This window comes from Felis catus, chromosome B4 (assembly GCF_018350175.1).
Source record: "Felis catus isolate Fca126 chromosome B4, F.catus_Fca126_mat1.0, whole genome shotgun sequence".
In the NCBI taxonomy this organism is placed as follows: domain Eukaryota; kingdom Metazoa; phylum Chordata; class Mammalia; order Carnivora; family Felidae; genus Felis; species Felis catus.
The window spans coordinates 120,365,439-120,388,735 of NC_058374.1; the positions used below are offsets into that span (position 1 = coordinate 120,365,439).

Consider the following 23,297-nt stretch of genomic DNA (forward strand, 5'->3'; position numbering starts at 1 on the left):
CAAGTTGGGTATTTCTTATCACCTAAAATTAAATTTTAACTGAACCCAAATGCCCATCTTTCAGCCAATAATGTGAATGATAAGCAAAAATCTTATTCCACATTTAACATTCCAATAACACAGAAATAATTTTAATTTAGGACTATGGCTGGACCATACTGGGAATTCTCCTTGATGATAAACTGAAAATGTTTCAAATTCAAGAGATTTTTTAGAAGCTCTTACACTGGGGAGTGGGAGAATTGGGCTGGATACCTATGATGAGACTTATTCTAGCTCTAAAATTCTATAATTTTGCAGTGTTATCAAGATCTCAGTTCTGACTCAGTATCTCAGGTCTCAATTACCTAAATTACTTCAGTAAGACCCTGCAGATTTTTAGTCCTGTAGACCAACAGTATGCATGATAGCTTTTTAAATAAACAAGGCTCAGAGCCACCTCAAACAATTCTGATTTCATTGGTCTACTTGGTCAGGACATGGTACCTGACAGTATCAGTATATGTTGAAGCCTCTCCAGGTAAGTCTAACATATATCCATTGCTGAGAATCTCCAAGTCTCTTCCCAGAACATCTGACTATAATTACCATTTTTATATTCCCAAAATGTCACCTATAAGACAGAACTCTCCTATTCAAGAGTATATTCTCCTCAGCAACAATATTAAACTTCTGACTAGCTTCCCAAATCTAATTATCTTCCCCAAACAAAACCGTTGACCAGTAACAGATACAGCACCAACCTCAGACTGCCGGTTTTCAGATCCTGGGTCTGGCAATTACTGTGTAAATGTGGGAAAATCATAAAAGTCCTCTGTGCCTCCATTTTCTCATCTGTAAAATGGGAGGAATAATACTACCTATCTCATAGGGTTATTGTGAAGATTAGATCAGTTAATAGAAATAAAGTGCTCCATAAGTGTTAGGGACTATCATTACTTACCCAAATTTGTTTCCCACTACTTTCCAAAATCAACTCTTACAATAAACCATTCTTTTCAAATCATATGCTATGTCTCACCTCTGCTTTTGCATATCTTGTTTCTGCAAGCATCTTCCCTTTCACTCATTCATTCATTCCAAAACAAGTACAAGACATATCTCCTCTTCCACTAGAGCCCAGTTTGGTCTCTCCCTACCTCCATGAAGCCTTCAGTGACTACCAGTAAGTCTTCACTAGTCTCTCCCTTTAAAAAAAATTTCCTTTGACTACCGGGTAATTTATTATGAGAAATGTAGCTGGAAATTAAAGATATTAGCTCTGAGTTTGAATCCTAGATCTGCCACTTGCCAGCTGAGTCATTTCCCCAGTCTATAAATCCACAGTTAGCTTTACTATGAGGATTAAGTGGCTTAATTTATATAAAGCATTTGAATAGCAAGCACCTAATAAATGTCAGCACTCATAATATATATTTGGTGTTTTGCATGTTAATCTTATTACTGTACACTGTGACTAAAGCCTTCTTAGAATAGGAATTCTGAACTCCTTTAAGTCAGGGATCATGTTTCATTACTGCTATCATAAATCCTATAATGTAAGGTGCCTGTGTGACTCAATAGGTTAAGTCCAACTCTTGATTTCAGCTCAGGTCAAGATCAAGCCCCACATTGTGCTCCGTGCTGGGTGTAGAACCTGCTGAAAATGTTCTCTCTCTCTCCCTTTGCCCCTCCCCCTACTGTGGACGTGTGAGTGCATGCACACTCTCTAAATAAATAAATACGTAAATAAATAAATAAATAAATCCTATAACTTACAACATGGTAACAAACATCTATATTAGGTGATCTATAATTACTTAATTTTTTGCATAATTTGAGAGTACAATTCATGACAAACTCTGAAAAAAACATTTTTGATGAACAGAAATATTCAACAAATGCAAATGAACCCAAATGAAACACAGACTATTGAGAAGGGTCAAAGTAATCAGATTACTTTTTAAACATTGATAACAAGTTTTTATTAGATTAATCTTCTGAAAGGACACTTCCAATGATGTCTTTTATCTGCCCCAAATCCTTTAGATTTCTCTCGCTTTCTAAAAAATAAATACCAAAATTCTTATCCTGACATTCAAAATCATCCATGGCCTGACCTCAACCTATCCTTCTAATTTTATCTCCCATATTCTCCCTTTATAAACTCTACCAATAATTTCAGATAAATCAAACTACTTGCCTTACTCATATGTACCCTCTGCTTTTCTGCCTCATGTAACATTTATTATTTAATATGGCAATACTTTCAAGGAACACAATATAAGGTTTGTCACAGGAACAAAGAGTGATTTCTTGTATGAAAGGATGCTTGAATTGTAAGATATTCAGTTCAATTTATGAGCATTAATTTCTCTCTTGCTACTATCACAATAGAGTCTTAGACTTACAAAAAAAATATTTGACCACGTTCCCCTAAACTATGTTACCTTCATAATACTAAAATCCCTGCTATCACTACATGAAATCTGTAAGCCTAGTCTCCAAGTAAAGTGTGCAGTGCAGACCCCAGGGTGCACTAGATACTCAATGAGTTAAAAGGAAAAAAAATAGAGCTTCTATTTACACTTATTCTGTATCCTTCTTACTTGAATTTCTCTTGTAGTATATACCTAATTTATAGCACAAATTCTTAAAATAGTAATAGATATACATCATTTATGAATACATGCAATTGGGAGATTTACTTAAAATTTGTTTGCTATGGTATGTACAACCAAGAAAAAAAAGTTTAGAAACCACTGGTTGACAAAACTAGGGCTTTCAGAAATTCGTGGGTTTAGAAGTAGAGGAGCAGAAGTATAGTCAGTTTAAAGAAATCTTTAGGAACAAACCTAAAAACCTAAACACCACACATCATATTTATACAGGATAAATATGTTTTAATTTGTAAGCAACCTTCAAAAAAATAATTAAAAAAAAAAAGAAAAACTTGTAACCAACCTTCAAGGAAATGTTGAAATGTAATTGGTTTGTAATTTGGAGATAATATATGTTTTAGATTTTTAAACAGGAAATTTTGTCCTGACATTAAAGTACACTGACACTACAGTAAATATTTCATTAATATAAAAATTTCATTTGGTAAAACTTGCATGTATTTACTTCAGTATATATGTAATTAATCATAATTATTCATAAGGAGTTTTACTGGAGCCAATAATACAATGCTTTAAAGAAGACAGTGCAACAAAAACAAAAACAAAAAAACAAAAAACAAAACAAAAGGTGTAAGACTAGCCATGGAGCTAGACTATGCTGGGAAACAAGGGTCAGCACACAGTAAGTAGTTAAATGAAGTAAACATTCTCTTCATAGTCACTATACTTGGCAATGTTTTTAGTTTTCATAAATAATATGACATACTTAACACAATACACTCTTATTAGCTTTTGAAGAAAGCATAATGTTTCTATAACAAATTAAGTTCTAAAAGTGAGCAAAGATTTCATGTTATAATAATGCATTTCCTTTAATACCAGTACACCCTATAAATCCTACCTCTATATGACACAAAATAGGTATACAAATCTTAATTTTAAACTGATTGATGCTCTATAGTTTTTCTTGCTGTTGTGTTAATATAGAAATCCAAATGATCAGTAATCTCTAACTCATGATTTAGATTCTGAGCTTGTAGGTTGCATAAGGGATTTGAATAAGATTATAAAACTACGGAGGTCAAATTTTCCAAAATGTCTCTCTCCTACCATAACATACAGAGTGACTGGGGAACATACACACATAGCCCAGCTCTGTCTTTAATCAAGATGGGGTAGACTAAATTCATAGAGAACTTGGGGAAGAAAGACAAAAGGAAGATTTTTTTTCTTTCTTTGGAAACCAATTACCATCATGCCCAGTGAGACTTAAAGAACATAATCAAAGAAACTATGATTTCATGTATTAAGCAAGTCAACAGCAGCAAGATCATCACAAACTATCAGTGATTTATCAAAGCAGTCCTTCCCCTACACATGCAGTGAGAGTAAAATACCAATGAACATCAGGAAAAGAGCAATAGGGAATTTGACATTTGACACTGGCAGAATCTGAAGATAGGATAATGCACAAATCCCTGCCTTTTAGATACACATTGAATTGGCAAAGACAGACACATTGTCTTCCTTCCCCCCTTACTTACTACACTCTGGCTTCCATTTTTCCCAAGTTCTTCCTCTGAAATCTTGCTCAAATTATCTAAGTAGTGGTCTGATATTGTGTGGCACAAATCTTCAAAAGAATAATCCTTTTCTTGACAGAGTTTTATTTCATCCAAGAGTTTTGATAATTCTCCAGTCACAGTTTCACCTATAAGAAGACAGTAATTTTTTTCTAAGTTTTAAGAAAGGCTATTGCTAAAATTTCCTATTAACTAATAAAAATATGACTGGTATAGTGACAGAACTCATGACAAACAACATTAAGTAAATCAGAAAATATGTTGTAAACAAGGTACTGAACCATAATTAACACAAGAATGAAAAGACTAAATTAAAAGACAAGGAGAAATACCAATTTTGCCTATTATTATTCTTTTTCAAAATAGAAATAAGTATTGAAGGTTCACTTATACATATTACATAAAAACATCTGGAATTACAATTCCTAACGTTTCATTCATTATAACATTTAATCTTTAATAATCTTTCATATGACAGAATTCATTAACAAATTTTAAATGGTGCTGGGAGCCTACATCCTAGGTTCAATAAAAAGAAATAGAATGTATTTAAATAATTATATAAGTAATAAACTAAAATTATGTTATGTGACATAAAGGAAAAACACAGAAGTAACAGATAAATAATATGCATCATCTGTCAAAACATGAATATTTTGTAGGTTGCATGCAAATATGTGTTTTTCTAATCATTCTCAGAAAGGTACTTTATACTTCTAATTTCTTCTAGGAAAAAATAAAACTCCAGCTGTTATAATCCAGATACCAATATTTTTATTCTACATTAAAAATACATTTTGGAAAACAAATCTAGTGTGAAATATCTTGTCCATGTATATATCATGACAGCAGAGATTGCTAATTTTGCTAGCTACTGTGTCACGGCCAAGAATAGGGCCTGACAAATAGAAGAGTTCAATAAACTGAAAAATGGATAAAATACAAAGTATAAGATATAAGTTACTAGGCCTCAAATTTTCAAGTGTTAGCCTTTTTGTACGTATAGAACAAATTTGGACATAAAGGTCTAGTGTTATTTCAAGGGCTTTATAATTAACTACTCACTCTTAGTCTTTTGAGAAGGAGATTCAACAGGAGATGAAATATGTATTTCTTGTGTTGTATCTTCATGTACATGTTCTTCAAGGGCTGCTGATCTTCCCACACCTTCTAAATATTCTGTGTATACAAGTTTTTGAAATTACATAGTCGAATTCATTTATTTTAAAATAACTAAACTTTATGTTTTACTTCTGGTGATCAGCTTTTCATTTATTTCCTCATATCCTAAATATATCCTAAGTTTTTAAAAAAAACTTCAAAAAACCGAAAAAAACTGAAAGAACTTGATGATGAGCTATTAATTTAAATCTTTTTAATTAAAATTTAAAAGATATTTTGGAAGAGACTCATAAACTCTTTTTGTGGAAACTAAATTTGACACATTCTTTCACCTGTTATAAATAAATTCACCTGTAAAAGATAAAATAACATCCTTAGTTTCCTTAAGTGTATTCTACGTGAGGATTTAAAACCATCTTAAAGATGCTTTGAATAGACTTGATACCTAAACAGGAACATCAAATTCAATGGACACCACAACCAGTTAGGTAACACGAATGAAGTTTATAATGGTGTTTACTCTTGTAAGACAAGCGTAAATTCACATTAAGCTTTACTTCCACAAAGAAATAACATTCTCTCCTATTATTCCTAAAGTAATATTTCACACTCAGCCTACCTCTCATTTTTGTAACTTTGATGAAGACATAATAATATTAGAGCAGCCAAAATTTAAATATGTCACCCAGCAGTGTTCTAAGTAATATAAATTAACTCACTTGATCCTCACAAAACAATGACACACACTCTTACAATCTGTTTTAAAGATGACAACTCAAGGATCAGATTTTATTTTTTTTAATTTTTTTTAATGTTTATTTATTTTTGAGAGACAGAGAGAGAGACAGAACATGAGCAGGGAAGGGACAGAGCGAGAGAGAGAGACACAGAATCCAAAGCAGGCTCAAGGCTCTGAGCTGTCAGCACAGAGTCCAATGCAGGGCTTGAACCCATGAGCTGTGAGACCATGACCTGAGCCAAAGTCGGACGCTTAACCGACTGAGCCACCCAGGAGGCCCTCCCCCCACTTTTTTTAATGTTTATGTATTTTTGAGAGAGAGACAGAGAATAAGTGGGGGATCAAGGAGAAGGATTTTAATTTGGCCATGTTCATACAGCTAATAAGAGGCACAGCCAGATAAACATGGGACGAGAAAACATCTCACTCTAAGCATCTGAATGCAGGGATAAATGTCAATGAATATTCAGCCCCAATATCATGGAGAAAACAGAAAGCATGTGGAGCATGATTAACCAGAAAGTAGGTGCCCCATCCAAAGTTCGACAGTAAAGTAAAATAAAAGCCTGCATTTTTTGAGAAACCAACAAAACTCTGAAGTTTTAGCTGAAACCCTACATTTGTAAATGTTGAAAGCCAATTCAATTTTTATGGAAACACAGTGTGGCCAAAAATATTTAATCTAAACAAAATCAATCTGCTATCTGCCAAAAGCATTCAGCTCACAGTGGCTAGTTTGTAGTCTCCATCTAAAGCATTAAATCAACTGATCTCTCCCCATAGTGATCTTTTACTTACACTTTATTCAGAAGGAATCTTTTTCTTAAAAACTAGTTAAGAAAGTTTGTTCTTAGCAGCACTATCAACAATAGCCAAAGTATGGAAAGATCCCAAATGTCCATCGATGGATGAATGGATAAAGGAAATGTGGTATATATATATATATATATATATATATATATATATATATATATATATACATACATACACACACACACAGGAGTATTACTCAGCAATCAAAAAGAATGAAATCTTGCCATTTGCAACTACATGGATGGAACTGGAGGGTATTATGCTAAGTGAAATTAGTCACTCAGAGAAAGACAAAAATCATATCACTTCACTCATATGAGGACTTTAAGAGACAAAACAGATGAACATAAGGGAAGGGAAACAAAAATAATATAAAAACAGGGAGGGGGACAAAACAGAAGAGACTCATAAATATGGAGAACAAACTGAGGGTTGCTGAGGGGTTGTGGGAGGGGGGATGGGCTAAATGGGTAAGGGGCATTAAGGAATCTACTCCTGAAATCATTGCTTCACTACATGCTAACTAATTTGGATGTAAATTTTAAAAAATAAAAAATAAAGTTAAAAAAAAGACAAAAGAAAAAAAAAGTTTGTTCTCATTCCAAACAATTGTGTCTTCATACTATCCAAACAGTTTCTACCTAAGGGCATTTCTACTAGGAAAATTCTACTAGGAAAATAAAGAAACCTATGGAATTCTATCCTTAAATTTTTTGACCAAATGCAGTAATTATGTAAAGTGAATTCCTCCTCCAGGACACAAATAGTAATTTTATCTACTCTAAATTGGCTTTAGTGAAATAAGAATTTTTCATAAAACTTAAAATGTACCACTGGTGTGACCCAGGAATGCAAAGAATATAGATAATATATTTACATTCTAAAACCCGCCAATAATTTTAAAAATTCAAAGATGTCCCATATACCCTATCACAAGTTGGCATACGTAATGAATGTTGACCACTTAAGAGAACACAGATAGTTAACTCCTATGTAATAACACTTTCATTTAAGATAAATCAATGCAGTAAATGTCTAGAATTATGTCATACCCTCTTTTTAGTGGACATTTATTTTGCTTTTCCCAAAAGACATAATATTCACAAGCCTCAGTTTTTTTTTTTTTAATTTAGATACAAAAGTTCAATATGAAATACAAAGCACCTAGAAGGGGAAGAAAAAGTTATGTACCATTCTTTTTTCTTTTTTTTAGCTTTCATTCAATCTGATTTGAATTAATATGAAGAGCTACTCATGTATTTTGATTTATCTCTATAAGCATTTGACTTGTAATTAAGTTATTTATTAACGAGAAAATTGCAGGGGACTTCCTTTCCCTGACAGCTTTTGAAGATAGAGAAGACAGCATGCATGACCTCCTGTAGCACATTTTTTTTTTACCCCTCTTGGCTTTTGTTGACTCCTGTATCTATGCATCACCTGCCTGACTTGGTTTTAATTCATTTATCTCTCATAGGATAAAGCTGTTCTTCAACTTCCCAACTGACATCCAAGGAAACAATCCCAGCTTCCTCCCCTATTTACACTTGCCACCAATCTGTAACAATCAGGGGATAATCACCACTGAGCAGTGTAGAAACTAACTGGAAAGGGTAGAACAAATGTCTGTTTTTTGTTTTTTTGGTTTTTGTTTGTTTTGTTATTTTGTTGTTGTTTTTTTTAAGTAGGCTTAGCGCTAGGCATGGAGCCCAACACAGGGCTCCAACTGACACAGCCCAACTGACAACCCTAAGCTCAAGACCTAAGCTGAGATCAAGAGTCAGATGCTTAACTGATTGAGCCACTCAGGTGCCCCAATGTCTGGGTTTTTAAGGGAACATACGACACGTCAGGCCTAATCACAAAGCAAAAAGGGAAAGTATTTATTTATGTATTTATGTATTTATTTATTATTGTTGTTAATTTACATCCAAGTTAGTTAGCATATAGTGCAACAATGACTTCAGGAGTAGAATCCAGTGATTCATCCCCTACATAGACTACCCAGTGCTCATCTCAACAAGTGTCCTTCTTAATGCCCCTTGCCCATTTAGCCCATCCCCCCACCCAAAACCCCTTCAGCAACCCTCAGTTTGTTCTCTATATTTAAGAATCTCTTATGGTTTGTCCCCCTCCCTGTTTTATATTATTTTTGCTTCCCTTCCCTATGTTTATCTGTTTTATATCTTAAATTCAACATATGAGCGAAGTCATATGATATGTCTTTCTCTAATTTCGCTTAGCTTAATACACTCTAGTTCCCTCCATGTTGCAAATGGCAAGATTTCATTCTTTTTGATTGCTGAGTAATGCTCCATTGGGGGTGTGTGTGTGTGTGTGTGTGTGTGTGTGTGTGTGTGTATAATCATATCTTCTTTATCCACTCATTTGTTGAGCCCAAATGTCCCAAAAGGGAATGTATTTAAATCTAAATCCCATTAAAAGTCTTAGATTGGATTAGGGAGGAAACAATCTGTATTCTTCCAGTTAAGTACAATTTTTGTTGTTAACCCAATATTTATGTACTAGTTCTACCACCTAGAATAGGTTATATATCAGCCTCTTGGGGCTTTAGTTCCCCTCATGTGCAAGAAGGAGAATAATGATATCAGACTTACCTATCTCACAAAGTTACAGAAAACAGGCAAAATAATAAAAAAAAAAAAACTGCAAATTCGTAAAGCATTATTCAAGTGTAAGATAATACTTAATCATCATCACCCTATAGGCTTATTATCTTCAAGTTCATAACTACATATTTGCTATATGGATTAAAAAAAACCTTTTAATAGCAAATGAGTGAAAAACCACTTTAGCTTTTCTTAAAATACTGATTAGTTTAAAACAGAAATAAAACATTAAGAAGTATTATTATTTAGTTTAAGGGTTACCAGAAAAAAATGTAAATAAGTTCACTCAAAAGTAAACATTAACTCAAAAACTCAAGAGAAAACTATGGTAGATTTAATTTAATCTTAACTTTAAGGCAAACTCATCCATCATTCAATATTGTTTACCTTGTAGGAGTGTTGCAATCTGGAGAGATTTCTGAGATGGATGTTCTTTCAGAATGTCTAAGACAGTTCTACCTAAGCTATCCTTTATGTTGGCATCAATTCCTGAAAGAAAAAGAAAAATCCACTAGATGTACACCACTGAAGTGTCATCAGAAGATACTGTCAACATATAACTGTTCTAGTATCAAACATATACAGATCAAGCACTGAAAGTGATTTTTAGAAAAAATTAAAACCCTAGACACACACACACACACACACACACACACACACACACACACACACGATTTTAGTAAGAAAGAAGGTGGAGGGGCGCCTGGGTGGCTCAGTCCGTTAAGCGTCTGACTTTGGCTCAAGTCATGATGTCACAGATCGTGGGTTCGAGCCCTGCATCAGGCTGTGCTGACAGTTCAGAGCCTGGAGCCTGCTGGATTCTGTCTCCCTCTCTCTCTGCCCCTCCCCTGCTCATTTTCTGTCGCTCTCTGTCTCTCAAAAATAGATAAACGTTAAAAAAAATTAAAAAAAAGAAAGAAAGAAATAAGGTGGAGGTCTACTGCTACCAAAGAGAAGGAACACTCTTGACAATGAATTAAGTCTTAAAGGGCACTGACCCAATCATTAAGATTGGTGTGTGTTTGTTTGTTTTTTAATTATTTTGAGAGACAGAGAGAGTACACATGCAAGCAGGGGAGGGGCAGAGAGAAAGAGAGAGAGAGAACCCCAAGCAGGCTCCGCACTACACTGTCAGCACAGAGCCCGACATGGGGCTCACAAACCATGAAATCATGACGACCTGAGCTTAAATCAAGTGTCAGACACTTAACCGAATGAGACACCAAGGCGCCCCAGACTGTTTTTTAGAATTATAACCAGTTTGGATTATAGCTATTTAAATGATACACTATCAAGCTGAAAAATATTATTGATTTAGAACATGAATTCCTAAAGTATAATGGTCCTGTGATATATATATTCTGTGTAATTTGGTAAAAACATTTTAAATAATGATGTATCATGTACATAATATAACAACAGTCTTAGAATACTTAAGTATTCACAAAAGTTGAAAAATCATGATTATTTTGAACTATTGTCCAAATACTATTTGTCCAGCTACAAAGTCAAATATCTCATATTTATTTATGTAAGATTATACTCAATGTAAACAACACTCAATCATCTACCTGGTGAGCAAACTTCTTGTTCTGTAATTAAAACACCTTTGGAATTATTTTCATTCTAAAAATATTTATTGTACTAAAGAACTTATTTTCATGTAACAAATAACTTTCAATGACCCCCAAAAAAGTTTATAAACTTTCTAAACATCTAACTGCAAACAAAGCCAGTATTCAGAATCCGGCTTCAAATGTTAGGTCATCATAATAAGATTATTAAGTATTTGCTTAAATTTGTGTAGAAATGTGTGACCAGCACATATGTAATTGGTTGCTTATAACACATTTATTATATCACCGTGTTACATGTCCAAATTAAATGTACATGAAATTTTCACTCAGTATAACTACAACCAAAATGCCACAGTCAGCTAATGTTTTCCATTTTTTTACAGCAGAAAATAAATATATTAAATGTAGTCTGTAGCACAAAAGACTCACATCAATAGTTTACAAGTACGAATTTGTACCCATGCTTTTTGATCCTAAAAAAATCCAAATTCAGTTCCAATTTTATTTCACTTTATTCATAATATACATATGAAGACAAATAAGCCTCTTTGTTATTCCTTCAAAGCATTCCCTCTAAAACATTCCCTTAAATCATTGCAGCTTACAAACAATAGCTACTCAGTTGATGAAATAACAAGGTAAATATGCCTTAAAGATAGGGAACACTATTAATCACAGTTCCCAATATAATAATCTAGGGAAATATTATGTTTTCGATAAACTGAGCAATTGTCATGATTTCATAAGGATCAGTTCCTCTCTCTTGTAGAAGGCAGAGAATTATTATTCCTTTTGGTAATTTCTCTAGTATATTTCAATGTGATTTCAATGTATACAATTGTAATTTCTAAAAGCTTTTTACTGACAAGTCTATTGAGTAAAGGAAGGTGCACATTTATATCAATTTTATCTAAACATTGAGGCTCAATTCTATGTGATATGAATATGCACTTGCAATGTGGAGTAAAGGTAAAAAGTAAGGGTGATTATGAAAGAACTGTGCCATTTCCCTTTGTCTACTCCTGAAATAGAAATTGTATTTGGCAGAAAAAGCTCCATGGAGAATCACAATAGTTACCTGTTTCTAACAGAACTCTCACAACATCCACCTTTCCAAATAAAGCTGCTTCATGAAGTGCACTCCCCTTTTCTGTCTGGAAAAAAAAAAAGAAGAAGAAGAAAAGTAAAAAGGAAAAAGAGAAAGAAGCACAGTTGCATTAGGAATGCTTACAAATTAAAAAAAATCCTGTGACTTTATGTATTTGTACATATTCTCTGTAATCTAAGCACACCCTGACAGAAAGGTACTATGGAATAAAAGAAGAAATTCTAAGAACAAAATCCAATGCAGGTCCTCCTGCATACGTGTATGTGTGTTAAACTGAATAATGTCATTATGGCAATTCTGTCTCCTTGTACTAAAACTGATCTCTACTGTGGGATTCTAATCTCAGTTCAAAGTAAAAATATCATTATAAAATAAGATATAATGTAAAAGCTTTGTTAATCAATAAAATCCTATTGCACAATTAACCCACTCTAAAATGATTTACAAATGCATTACTAAGAGACTGGGAATCAATGTGATCTAAATTTATCTTCAAAAAAAAGCATGACTGCAATATATCTGAATCATAGTTTGACTGTCATGATATGTACAGACACTACTAAAAAATGGAAATAAAAATAATTTATAAATATTTTATAAAACTGTACAAAAGGAAAAATAAACTACGGAAATGTATTCAGCTCCTTAAGAAATAATCTCAATATGGGGTACAAATACATTATTTTTTGACTCTCTGAAAAATACCCTTTGAAATAATCTAATTCTTTTCACTCTTATTGTGTTTCCCAAGCAATTTTCTGATTACTAATTTTATTTCCTTCCACTCTTAAAAAAATTTGGACTTTATGTTAGAAAAACTCTTCCTGGAATAGCATACCTTAAATATTCTGAAAAACTAAACTACATTTTAAATACAGGGAAGAAAAGGAAAAATAACGGAATTCCTCAGAGCCTGGGGAAGGGAAGTGGGGACAGAAACTAGGAACCCAGGGCTTTAGTACTGGAGCAGGAAACTGTTCCAGGCAAACCGCCAATCCATGGCAGACTAGTGCCTGAGCTTTAACCAGCTACTCAAGGTGCAAGAGGGCAGGAGACAAAGAAGCCCAAGAAAGCTGAGAGATAGATCAAGGGCTCCTGCAAAAATCTAAAACCTCTGGAGGGCACATTGCTGGTTCAATGGGAGAGCATGCAACTCTTTATCTTGAGGTCATGAATTCCAGCCTCATGTTGGGCACAGAGATTACTTTAAAAAAATAAAACCTAAAATCTGTAAAGGACAACATCCTTAGTTAAAAAAAAATAATAAATGTGTTGCACAGACGGAGAAATTAAAAATTCCTATCTAGATCATAGTTCTAAGTGGAGTACAGTAGTAGCAAAAATAACACCCTCCCCCTAAGAATTTCTAACCACAGTTCTGCCCTCACATGGTCTTGGGATCAAAATTACACAATCTCTGTGCTCCCCTAACCCTCCAATCCTGAGTGAAAAATGTAGAATTAAGTGATCCTGGGTTTGTAGTACCAAGGCAAATATAAATGCTTATTAGCAGAAACAGATACAAATCCATTGTGAAAATAATACACTTTAAACTCAGGCCTCTGAGAGTTCCAACAGATCAAGCTCTAAGAAACACAAATTCAAAATCAGAAATCACTGAACATTAAAGAAAACAAGCCATGAGCAAGAATAAAAGAATAAAACCTATAAAAACTTCACATGTTATGTGATGGTCAGCTACAGAATATAAAAAATATATATGATCCATGAAAAGAGGATATCAAATATAACTAAAGAACAAGAGGAGTATTAAAACTGGCCAGATCTGAAATGAACTAAATAGCACTTCTAAAAATGGAAAACATAATATTTTAAATAGAAAGGTTTAATAACAGATAAGATACAGCAGGGAAAAGAAGTACTGAACTGGATGGTGGATTTTTTTTAAGTACATAATGCAATTCAAAGAAACATGAGATGGAAAATGTAAAACACTGAATAGAGTAAGACTCAGTTCTAGAAGAAGAGGACAGGAATAAGTAATTCAATGACTAAAGACTTTCCAGAATTAATGAGATACTAATATTCAATTCTGGGAATACCAAGCAAGATTAAGTGAGAAGAATACATTGTGAATATATTACAGCAAACTACAGAACACCTAAGATAATGAGAACACCTTAAAAACGTCCTAAGAGAAAAAACTGTCTAAAAATAAAAATTAGATCAACAGCTGGCTTCTCCACAAAAACAATAAAACCAGAAGACAGTATAATATCTTCATGTGTCAAGAGAAAATAACTACAAATCTAGCATTCTATAGCCAGCCAAACTATCTTCAAAGAATGAGAGCAAAATAAAGACATTTTCAAACATTGGTTACTACAGATCCTTAAAAAGAGAATTTCCATGAATTTAATTCAGAAGGACTAGAGGTCCAAGAAGTAATGCTGAATAGAGAATGATTAAGAGAAGGCTAAGTCTAATATTTAAAAATATAACACTAGGAGCACCTGGGTGGCTCAGTCAGTTAAGTGGCTGACTCTGGCTCAGGTCACGATCTCACCACTTGTGGGTTCAAGCCCCACTTCAGGTTCTGCGCTGACAGCTCAGAGCCTGGAGCCTGCTTCAGATTCTGTGTCTCCCTCTCTCTCTGCCTTCCCCAACTCACACCATGTCTCTCTCTGTTTTTCAAAAATAAAATGTTAAAAAAAATTTTTAAGAAAATAAAAATATAACAATAATGTTTACTTTTTTTGTACTAATTTGGTTTCCTAGATACTCTGATACAGTAGAGTGGGCACTGTAGGCACTGAAATGGACTATTCTAGGAAATGAAATTATGTAAACTTCACTATAAATAAACAATTCTTCAGGAGGAAGCAGATGTAAAAGACCTGGGTTCCAGCGACAGTTTAGCTTTCAGTTGCTATATAACTTTAGGGAAATCACTTAATATCTTTGAAAATTCATATAGCTTGTAAATAAAGAAAGTATTAAAAACTAGATAGGGTTATTGGGAATGCTAAACAAGATAAACAACAAATAAGACTTAAAAAGCATTTTATTTACTTATAAAATAATGAGTATTATCATTGCTGTTAAAAATGCAATTAGAAAACTTTTTAAAAGTCTCAATGATTTTAATATTTTAAAATTATACATAAATATATATATATATATATATATATATATATATATATAGTGTGTGTGTATGTGTGCATAGATAGATAATCTCCTTTACATTATTCCAAGAAAAAAAGGTTATGTTAAATAGATCTAGTATTTTTATACAATGGATAAGGAGACCCTGACTCCTTGAATAAAACTAGAAAAGGTTAGCAGATGATAAACATATTTTTAGCGTGAAAAAAAATTAATCAATTTTCCAAATCCAAGGTTATTAGCTTCTTTGTAATTAGTAAGAGAACATGAGAACTGTCAAAATGGAATGGGTTGTCCTCATAAATTTAAGGTAAACAGTGATATCAGAAACCATTTCCTGGTATCACATTTAATCATAAACAGTATGAAATTTAAATATGTCACATCTATGAACTTTTCCTTATCAAAATACAGGTTAATTACAGAATATTCTCCAGTTTACCACACCCTACCTTGAGTCTGTGTCTATCACCCTCATTCAAATTAGTACCATTCTCAGTGCTCTATTCCAAATCTATAATCCATAACTCACCAAATCTTGAAAAACTGTATTTTCATGAAATAATATTTAGTCCAAAACATGTGCTAAGCAAGTGGAATACAAAGAAATAACAAAGAAATAGCACCGAAATAGGTGAACTCAAATCCTCTCAACCCCAGGATTTTGGTACTGCTTTTCTCATGGATTATATTTCTCCATTTTTTGAATTAATCATTTAAAATAAGCATAATTTCCAGGGCTCTTGGGTGGCTCGGTTGATTGAGCATCTGACTCTTGACTTCAGGTTGGGTCATGGTCCCAGGGTTGTGAGATTAACCCCACGTCGGCTCTGCGCTACGTGTGGAGCCTGCTTGAGATTCTCTCTCTCTCTTCGACTGAGCCTCTCCCCTCCTTGCATGCATTTTCCTTCTCTCTCAAAAAATAAAATAAGATAATGAAATTAAATAAAGCGAAATAAAATAAAATATAATTTCCAAGATAGATAAAACAGATAGTTATGTGGTTGATAATACAGTAACACTTAAAAATTTATCCAGTAATGAGCTATGAAGCACTCATATCTCAGCACTGCTAAAGAAAAATCCCTCTGAACACAAGTTATAATGAAAACAGCTAAGACAGAAAATAAAATGATATACATAGCAATGTCAATAGTTGAATTGCTGATGAAGGCAAAAGAAATTAGCTTATTGATTTGAAATGTCTATTAAAGCCAAATCTCAGTAGCACCAAAGCTGAAAAAAAAACAAGATAAGGGATAGGAAAGGGTGAAACCATGTTTTAAGTCCAGAGTTTTTCTTTCCTTTTTGTTTTTAGCCCTATGTATTCCTGTGGCTTCTGTGGGAAGTTCAATCACACATATAAAGAGATCTTTGTTATATCTTATACAGAATTTCAAGGTGTTTTAAAATGGTTTCTTGGGTTATGTATTCCACCAGACTGCCAAAACAGCAGATAGAAAAGAGATGTAGAGATGTCAGAGCTTGTCTGCACTGGTTCCCCCTTCTGAATTTAACACTCTAACATAGTCCTCCTGAGCTTACAAAAGAGAGTGACCAGATAAAGGAAGACCAGTTCTTTATTAAAGGAGAAAACAGAACAAAGATGACAAGTTATAAAGACTGTGTGATGATCAGTAGAGAAAATAGCACAGGTACCAGTGGAGATGAAAACTATGAGAAGCAAGACCCATAACTATTGTAAGAAAGAACCTGTGAATAAAGATAACTTCAACGGAGATAACGAAAAGCCAACTAGAATGGCATTTAACTCGGCAGTAACAACCACAGGCACCCTGGCTAGTACCAATTAGCCCTATGGGCATCTCTTAGGATAAAAGAATTTAAAAGATAAGAACATCCTAGCCTTTATAAATACAGTAAAACCTTGGATTGCAAGTAACTTGTTCTGTGAATGTTCCACAAGACAAGCAAACATTTCTAATAATTTTTAATTTAACAAACGATGTCTTGTAATACAAGTAATTAAGTGATGCCAAATGGCATATGATCACAACTGAGCCAATAGTTCTTCTCTCTGTCTTGCTGCAGACTCTGGGTGATCATCTCCCAAGCTCAGATACTTGGTCTCAGGCCATGATGTTTGGCAGAAATCAATGATTTTTCAGAACGTTGGAAGATGCCCACAACTAGCACTAGTGTATTTTTTGTCACTTCAAAGCACTGACGGACGGTCCTTCACTTTTCCATACAAGAATAAGTTTAAGAAGGCTCTGCTTCATTCTAGGTCAGGCTGCCTACAGACATAGACCCTTTCCTCTGTTGCCTTATTGCCAGTTACATTAAATACAGTATATGACAAGAGTTTATTAATACTGTACTGTAGTCACCATCCAAGGGAGCATATACAATGGCCATGCAGAAAAAGGTTGAAAAGACAGGCAGTAAGAAGGAGATGATTACAGTGGAAGTGAAGACAGAAGTCATCGAGAAGTATAAATCAGGTATGTGAATGGCTGAAATTGCAAGATTTTATAAGTCTACATCTGCATCTCATCTGCAGAGCAGGAGGAAAAAAAGGTGGAGCAATCCCACACTTCAAATGAGATTAGGGACATGTGTGAAACGTGGGAAACAATGCAAAATTTTGTAGGAAAGCACCACCCAAATAAGGCTGTAGCAATGAGAGTGATGAATCTATTTCACAACAGCGCAATTCACATTTCTGCGAAATCCTCAAAAGGAAGCAAAAGCAAGTGTCACTGGATAAGTTCCCTGTTAAAGTTGCATGAAAAGAAAAAGACTTATTTCACTGAGCCAACAGATAGAAGTGATTCCACTAGTGACAATGAAAGTCATCCTACCCAATAACCTTCCTTTCTTGTCTCCCTCACACCAGCCATAAAGGTTTTCAAAGGTAAATGCAGGTTAATTTAGTTATTTTTCTTTATATTTTGTATTTTCTTTATTATTTTGTAATATGTTACAGAACTAATCATTTTCATATGAATATTTTTGGGTTGTGGAACAAATCATCTGAGTTTCCATTATTTCTTATGGGGAAATTTGCTTTGATATACAAGTGCTTTGGATTACAAGCACATTTCCAGAACAAATTATCCTCACAAGCCAAGGTTTTACTGCACACGATTTCAGAGGAAGCTGGGAAGAAACTGTTCTTTTGTATCCTGCATTAGCTAGACTATAGCTAGAACACAGTGTTCAACTGTAGGTAATAAACTTTTACAGGAACGTTGGCAGATTGAAATGTACCCAGAGAAGAGGGTCCCAAATGACAAAAAACAGAAAAACATCATGTGAAGAATAGCTAAAGGTTATAAGAAAGTTCAGATTGAGGAGGGGGGTGGAATAAGAGAAATGTGTCTTCAAATAATTCAGAAATAATGTTCCTCCTATTCAAAGGCAGACTTTTCCTATTTAACGTAAGGTAATTCCAGCCTCTGTCTTTACCTGTCCTTTCTTCTGTTATCCTCCTTACAGCTAATCCTCTACTTTGCTCTTATCTATCACGTCCTGCCACTTCTTGAATTTCATGAAGTATCTTCACCCTTTCTCTTGTGTATTCAATTTCAGTCTCCTCTTTGGATCCTTGCACTCTACATAAAAATACACACTTTTCCACAACCTGGCAATAAAACAGCCAACCAAAGAAATTTCCTGTGAACTGCTATAACTTTGAGTTCCTCTCCCATATCTCACTGTTCTTTACTCCATACCTTTATAGAGTCATCTTCCCTTCTGTAGGCACAATTTCTATTCTGTTACTACTATATTCTCTGGCACACAGTAGGCAATGCCTGGCACAAAGCAGGCACCCCATAAATACATGGTAAATGACTGATTATATGTAACTGTACTATCCTGCACCCCTCTTATAATGTTTCCTTTTCCCAGAAATTCTCTGAGTATTCATTCAACTTCTCTCTATGTATATTCTCTTTCTTATAAACCATCTTGGGCTGGGACCAATTAAGTGGCACATCCTAAGAGAGACATCCCCATGCCTTCCTTCAAAATCATAGCAACTAGTGTATTTTCTTTATGGCACTAATACAATTGGTAATTTTCATTTATAGTTTTAGTTCCTGTTTTCTCTACTAATCCTTCAACTCCATGAGGACAGGGAACAAATCGTCTTGTTTATGTAGCACAGTGCCTAGTAGCCTGGCCTGAGATTGCTGGTGGGAATATGGTGTCCCAATAGGGAAGATGGATTTTCAGTTAAAGGGAAGGAAAAGAAGCTGCTTGAGTGGTGAGTCAGATAGGTCAGGGAAGGCTTCCCTGGTAAGGTAACATTTGACCAGACACCTGAAGAAAGCACAGGTAGAAGTCATGTGGGTTAGTAAAGCAAAGGCCTTGAGGCAGAAGCATATCTGGTATGTTCCAACAAGAGCAACAATACCACTAGGGCTAAGCTAAGTGAAAAAATGGCAAAGGATAGTTAGAGGTGGCTTCAAAAAGGCAGTGGAACTAAGTTGCATAAGACACCTGTCAGCCACTGTGAGGAATTTGGCTTCTGCTCCGAGTGAGATGGAAAGCCACTGGAGGTTTTTTGAGCAGTAAAGTGATATAATCTGGTTTAGTTTAATGGCTGCTTTATTAAAAACAGATTGAAAAGAATCTGTTACGGGCTGAATGTTTGTGTCCACCCCTTACCCCCAAATTCATATGTTGAACCTTTAACCCACAGTGCAACTGTATTTGAAAACAGGGCATTTCTGGAAGTAATTAACGTTAAATGAGGTCATAAGGGTAGGAACCTTTCTCACGGGATTTGTGTCCTTATAAGAGTTGGACACACCAGAGCTCGCTCGCTCGCTCTCTCTCTGCACAAAAGACCATTTGAGGACACAACAAGAAGGCAGTCATCTACAAGCCAGAAAGAGAGCTCTCACCAGAAACAGAATCGGCCAGAATTTTAGACTTTCCAGCCTCTAGAACTGAGAAAATAAATATGTGTTGTTTAAGTTGCCCAGTTTTGGGATTTTGTTATGGTTGCCTGAGCAGACTAATATGGAGGCAAAGAAAAAAGCAGGGAAACCAGGCAGGAGGCAGGAGATGTACAAGACTTAAGCTATAGTGGTGTTGGTAGAGGGCATGAAAAGTAGTGAAATTCTAGATATATTTTGAGCACAAAGCCAATAGGATTTTTTGAGGAACTGCGTGTAAAATATGAAAGAAATTCTGTCTGGGGGCCAAACAACTAGCAGGATGGTAATGCCATTTGCTGAAATGGGAAAGACTGGAAGATGGGCAAATCTGGGGAAAAGGAATTATGGAAGCTAGATGCTCAGTTTTGGAAATGTTGCTTGGATGCCCACTAGTCATCCAATAGATATGTTTAGCAGGCAATTATGTACCTAATTTAGAACTCAGGGTAAGGTCCAAGATGAATAAATTTGGTTACTGTCAGACAAAGATGTCAGTCGAAGTCAAGGGATTGGATGAGGTCAACTAGAAAGTAAGTACAGACAGAGAAGAAAAGAGGTCTAAGTACTAAGCCCTGGGACACACTGATACTTAGAGATCAGGAAGATGAGAGCAGTTAACCATGGAATAGGGATGGAGTAGATTACACTATTCGCTCCTTGTTTCATATGCCCTTTGTCATATGACTGCAGTGCCATCCACTTACATGGCTGAAGTATATTTCCCCACCCCTTGATCTGGGACTTAGCTTTGTGACTTGCTTTAGCCAATGTATGGCATCTACATGATACAAGTAGAGACTAAAATGTGCCTTGTTGGTTGAGCTTACTTAGGCCATGTCCTGGCTAGTCCCAGGAAAAAGGGAATATATACATAGAGCAGAGCAAGCTAACTTACAGCCTGAAGCAGAGTTTCCCCAGATTACCTGCAAACCTGTGAATGAGAAAAAAAAGGCCATTGCTTACTATTATATACTACTGAGATTTCTGTGTTTATTGTACAGAATACTGTGGCAATGTCAATAGCTAACTATTACAGGGGTTTACAGAGTTACAGTGTAAAGATCTACTGGGAAGAAATTAAACAAAGCCTGGCTGAGGACAGAGAGGTGTGACTTTACAAAAGAGGACAGAAAACAGAAAGGTTTAATCCTTTACCAACTCCTATGGATAACAGGTTTGTGAGGCCTGACAGATTTATCTAGCTGCAAGGCTAAATGAAAGGCAGTCAAGGTCTTGGACTCTACCTAAAGTAAGACCAAGAAGGAGCAGAGAAACAAGAGAGAATGGTGACTCAGATGTCAAAAGAAAAAAGCCTTTCAAAGAGGAGGGAGATTTGTCAATGCCAATGATAAATCAAGTAAAATGATGACAAAGAATTGGCTGTTGGATCTAACAATATGGCAGTCATTAGTCACCTTCACCAAAGGGAAAAACACTTAAAGAGTGAGAGAGATGGAGTAGTAGCTCCAAGAGAGAATGGGGGAAAGAAATTTGATATAATGATTAAAATCAACTCTTTCTAAATATGTTGTTATGAAGGGGATCAGAAAAAGGGAACAAGAACTAGAGGGAAATGTGGGTTCAAGAAAGAGTTGTTTTTTTTTTTTTAAGATGGGAAATGTAAAATCTTTGTGTCCCTATAAAGATGATGCAATTGAGAGGGGGGAAAATGCATAGTATTTTAAGGGGAGGATCCAGTGCACAAGTAAAGGACTCAGCCTTAGGGATAAACCTAAAAAGTTCATTTAAAGCACCAGGAAGGAAGGCAGATACACATCCACTGGCAAATGTGGTGCTTCAAATATATAATAGCTTCTATTTTCTCAGTTAAGTAAAAGCAAAGTCAAGATCACAGAGAAATAACAGGGAGGAAAGAGTTAAAGTTTGGGGAAGAAAGGAAAAATTTTAAAGAATTATCTAGGAAAGAAGGAGAGTGAGTGGATTATTAAAATGTAATCTATCCATTTACGCACACATTTCTCCTGCCACTATAAGCAATTAGAGAACAAAAATGGTACCTTACTCAGCTTTATATCTTAACAGCTCCTAGTACGGGAACTTGTACTCTTTGTTATTAATTTTCTATAATTTTACTTTCATTTCCTTTAATATTAAAATAAAATCCAGTTGACTTAGTATTTTGCTAGTCCTTAACTTTTTAAATTTTAATAAGAGAAGCTTGCAAGAAATACAGTTAAAGAACTACCATAAAAAGAGTCCATAGTCTTTGGAGTTACTACCTACTTACTCAAATCAGGTTTGAAATCCATAAAAATGATTACTAATTTCAAGAGACTCTTGCCAGTTAAAACTCATTTTCTTAATATCTTAATATGACAGATTCTCTTTATTAAGAAATCCTTTAGGATAAGGGTTTATACATAAATATAATTTGAAATTGACCTAAGCTGGAATTAAATTGTTTTTCTCACTAGTTCAAATATGTGTTATAAGTCAAAACTGCTCAGAGATAAATGAAGCAGAAACCAAAACTTCTACAGAAAATAGTAACACAAATTATGCATCTTAAAACATTTGTAATTACAAGGAAAAGACAAGATCTTCCAGAGCCATCTCTAAATTTTAAAGAATTATTCATAATGACTTGAATGTAATTAAATTCTAATAGTGTATTGCTGTGATTTACCAAATGGGATTATTTTTAATACTGGTAACTTCCAACTTGTTAGCTAGAGCAATTTAAAGAATATTAAAGTCATTCAAACAGTTCAAGGTTACTGTCTGGTATTCTTCACTCTCAGACAGTGAGATATCAAAAAATACCAACTTCAGGGGCGCCTGGGTGGCGCAGTCGGTTAAGCGTCCGACTTCAGCCAGGTCACGATCTCGCGGTCCGTGAGTTCGAGCCCCGCGTCAGGCTCTGGGCTGATGGCTCAGAGCCTGGAGCCTGTTTCCCATTCTGTGTCTCCCTCTCTCTCTGCCCCTCCCCCGTTCATGCTCTGTCTCTCTCTGTCCCAAAAATAAATAAACGTTGAAAAAAAAATTTTTGAAAAAAAAAATACCAACTTCAAATTTGATATTAAAACATTTTGCAGTGAATCTGATGGGCAAACTTGGTGATAATT

The 23,297-nt window shown here is 34.7% G+C and overlaps 1 protein-coding gene across 17 annotated transcripts in view; it reads right to left on the bottom strand.

Annotated features, from left to right (window-relative positions):
- The window catches only part of ANKS1B (ankyrin repeat and sterile alpha motif domain containing 1B), a 1,072,204-nt gene that overhangs the window by 867,452 nt on the left and 181,455 nt on the right, over nt 1-23,297 (bottom strand). For all 17 annotated transcript variants that reach the window (XM_011284166.4, XM_019835377.3, XM_045062214.1 and 14 more), the window contains exons 5-8: nt 12,143-12,218; nt 9,875-9,976; nt 5,249-5,362; nt 4,145-4,311 (exon numbers count right to left, since the gene is read on the bottom strand). In XM_011284166.4, the coding sequence (XP_011282468.2) occupies nt 4,145-4,311; nt 5,249-5,362; nt 9,875-9,976; nt 12,143-12,218 (459 nt within the window). The remainder of the gene's footprint in view (nt 1-4,144; nt 4,312-5,248; nt 5,363-9,874; nt 9,977-12,142; nt 12,219-23,297) is intronic.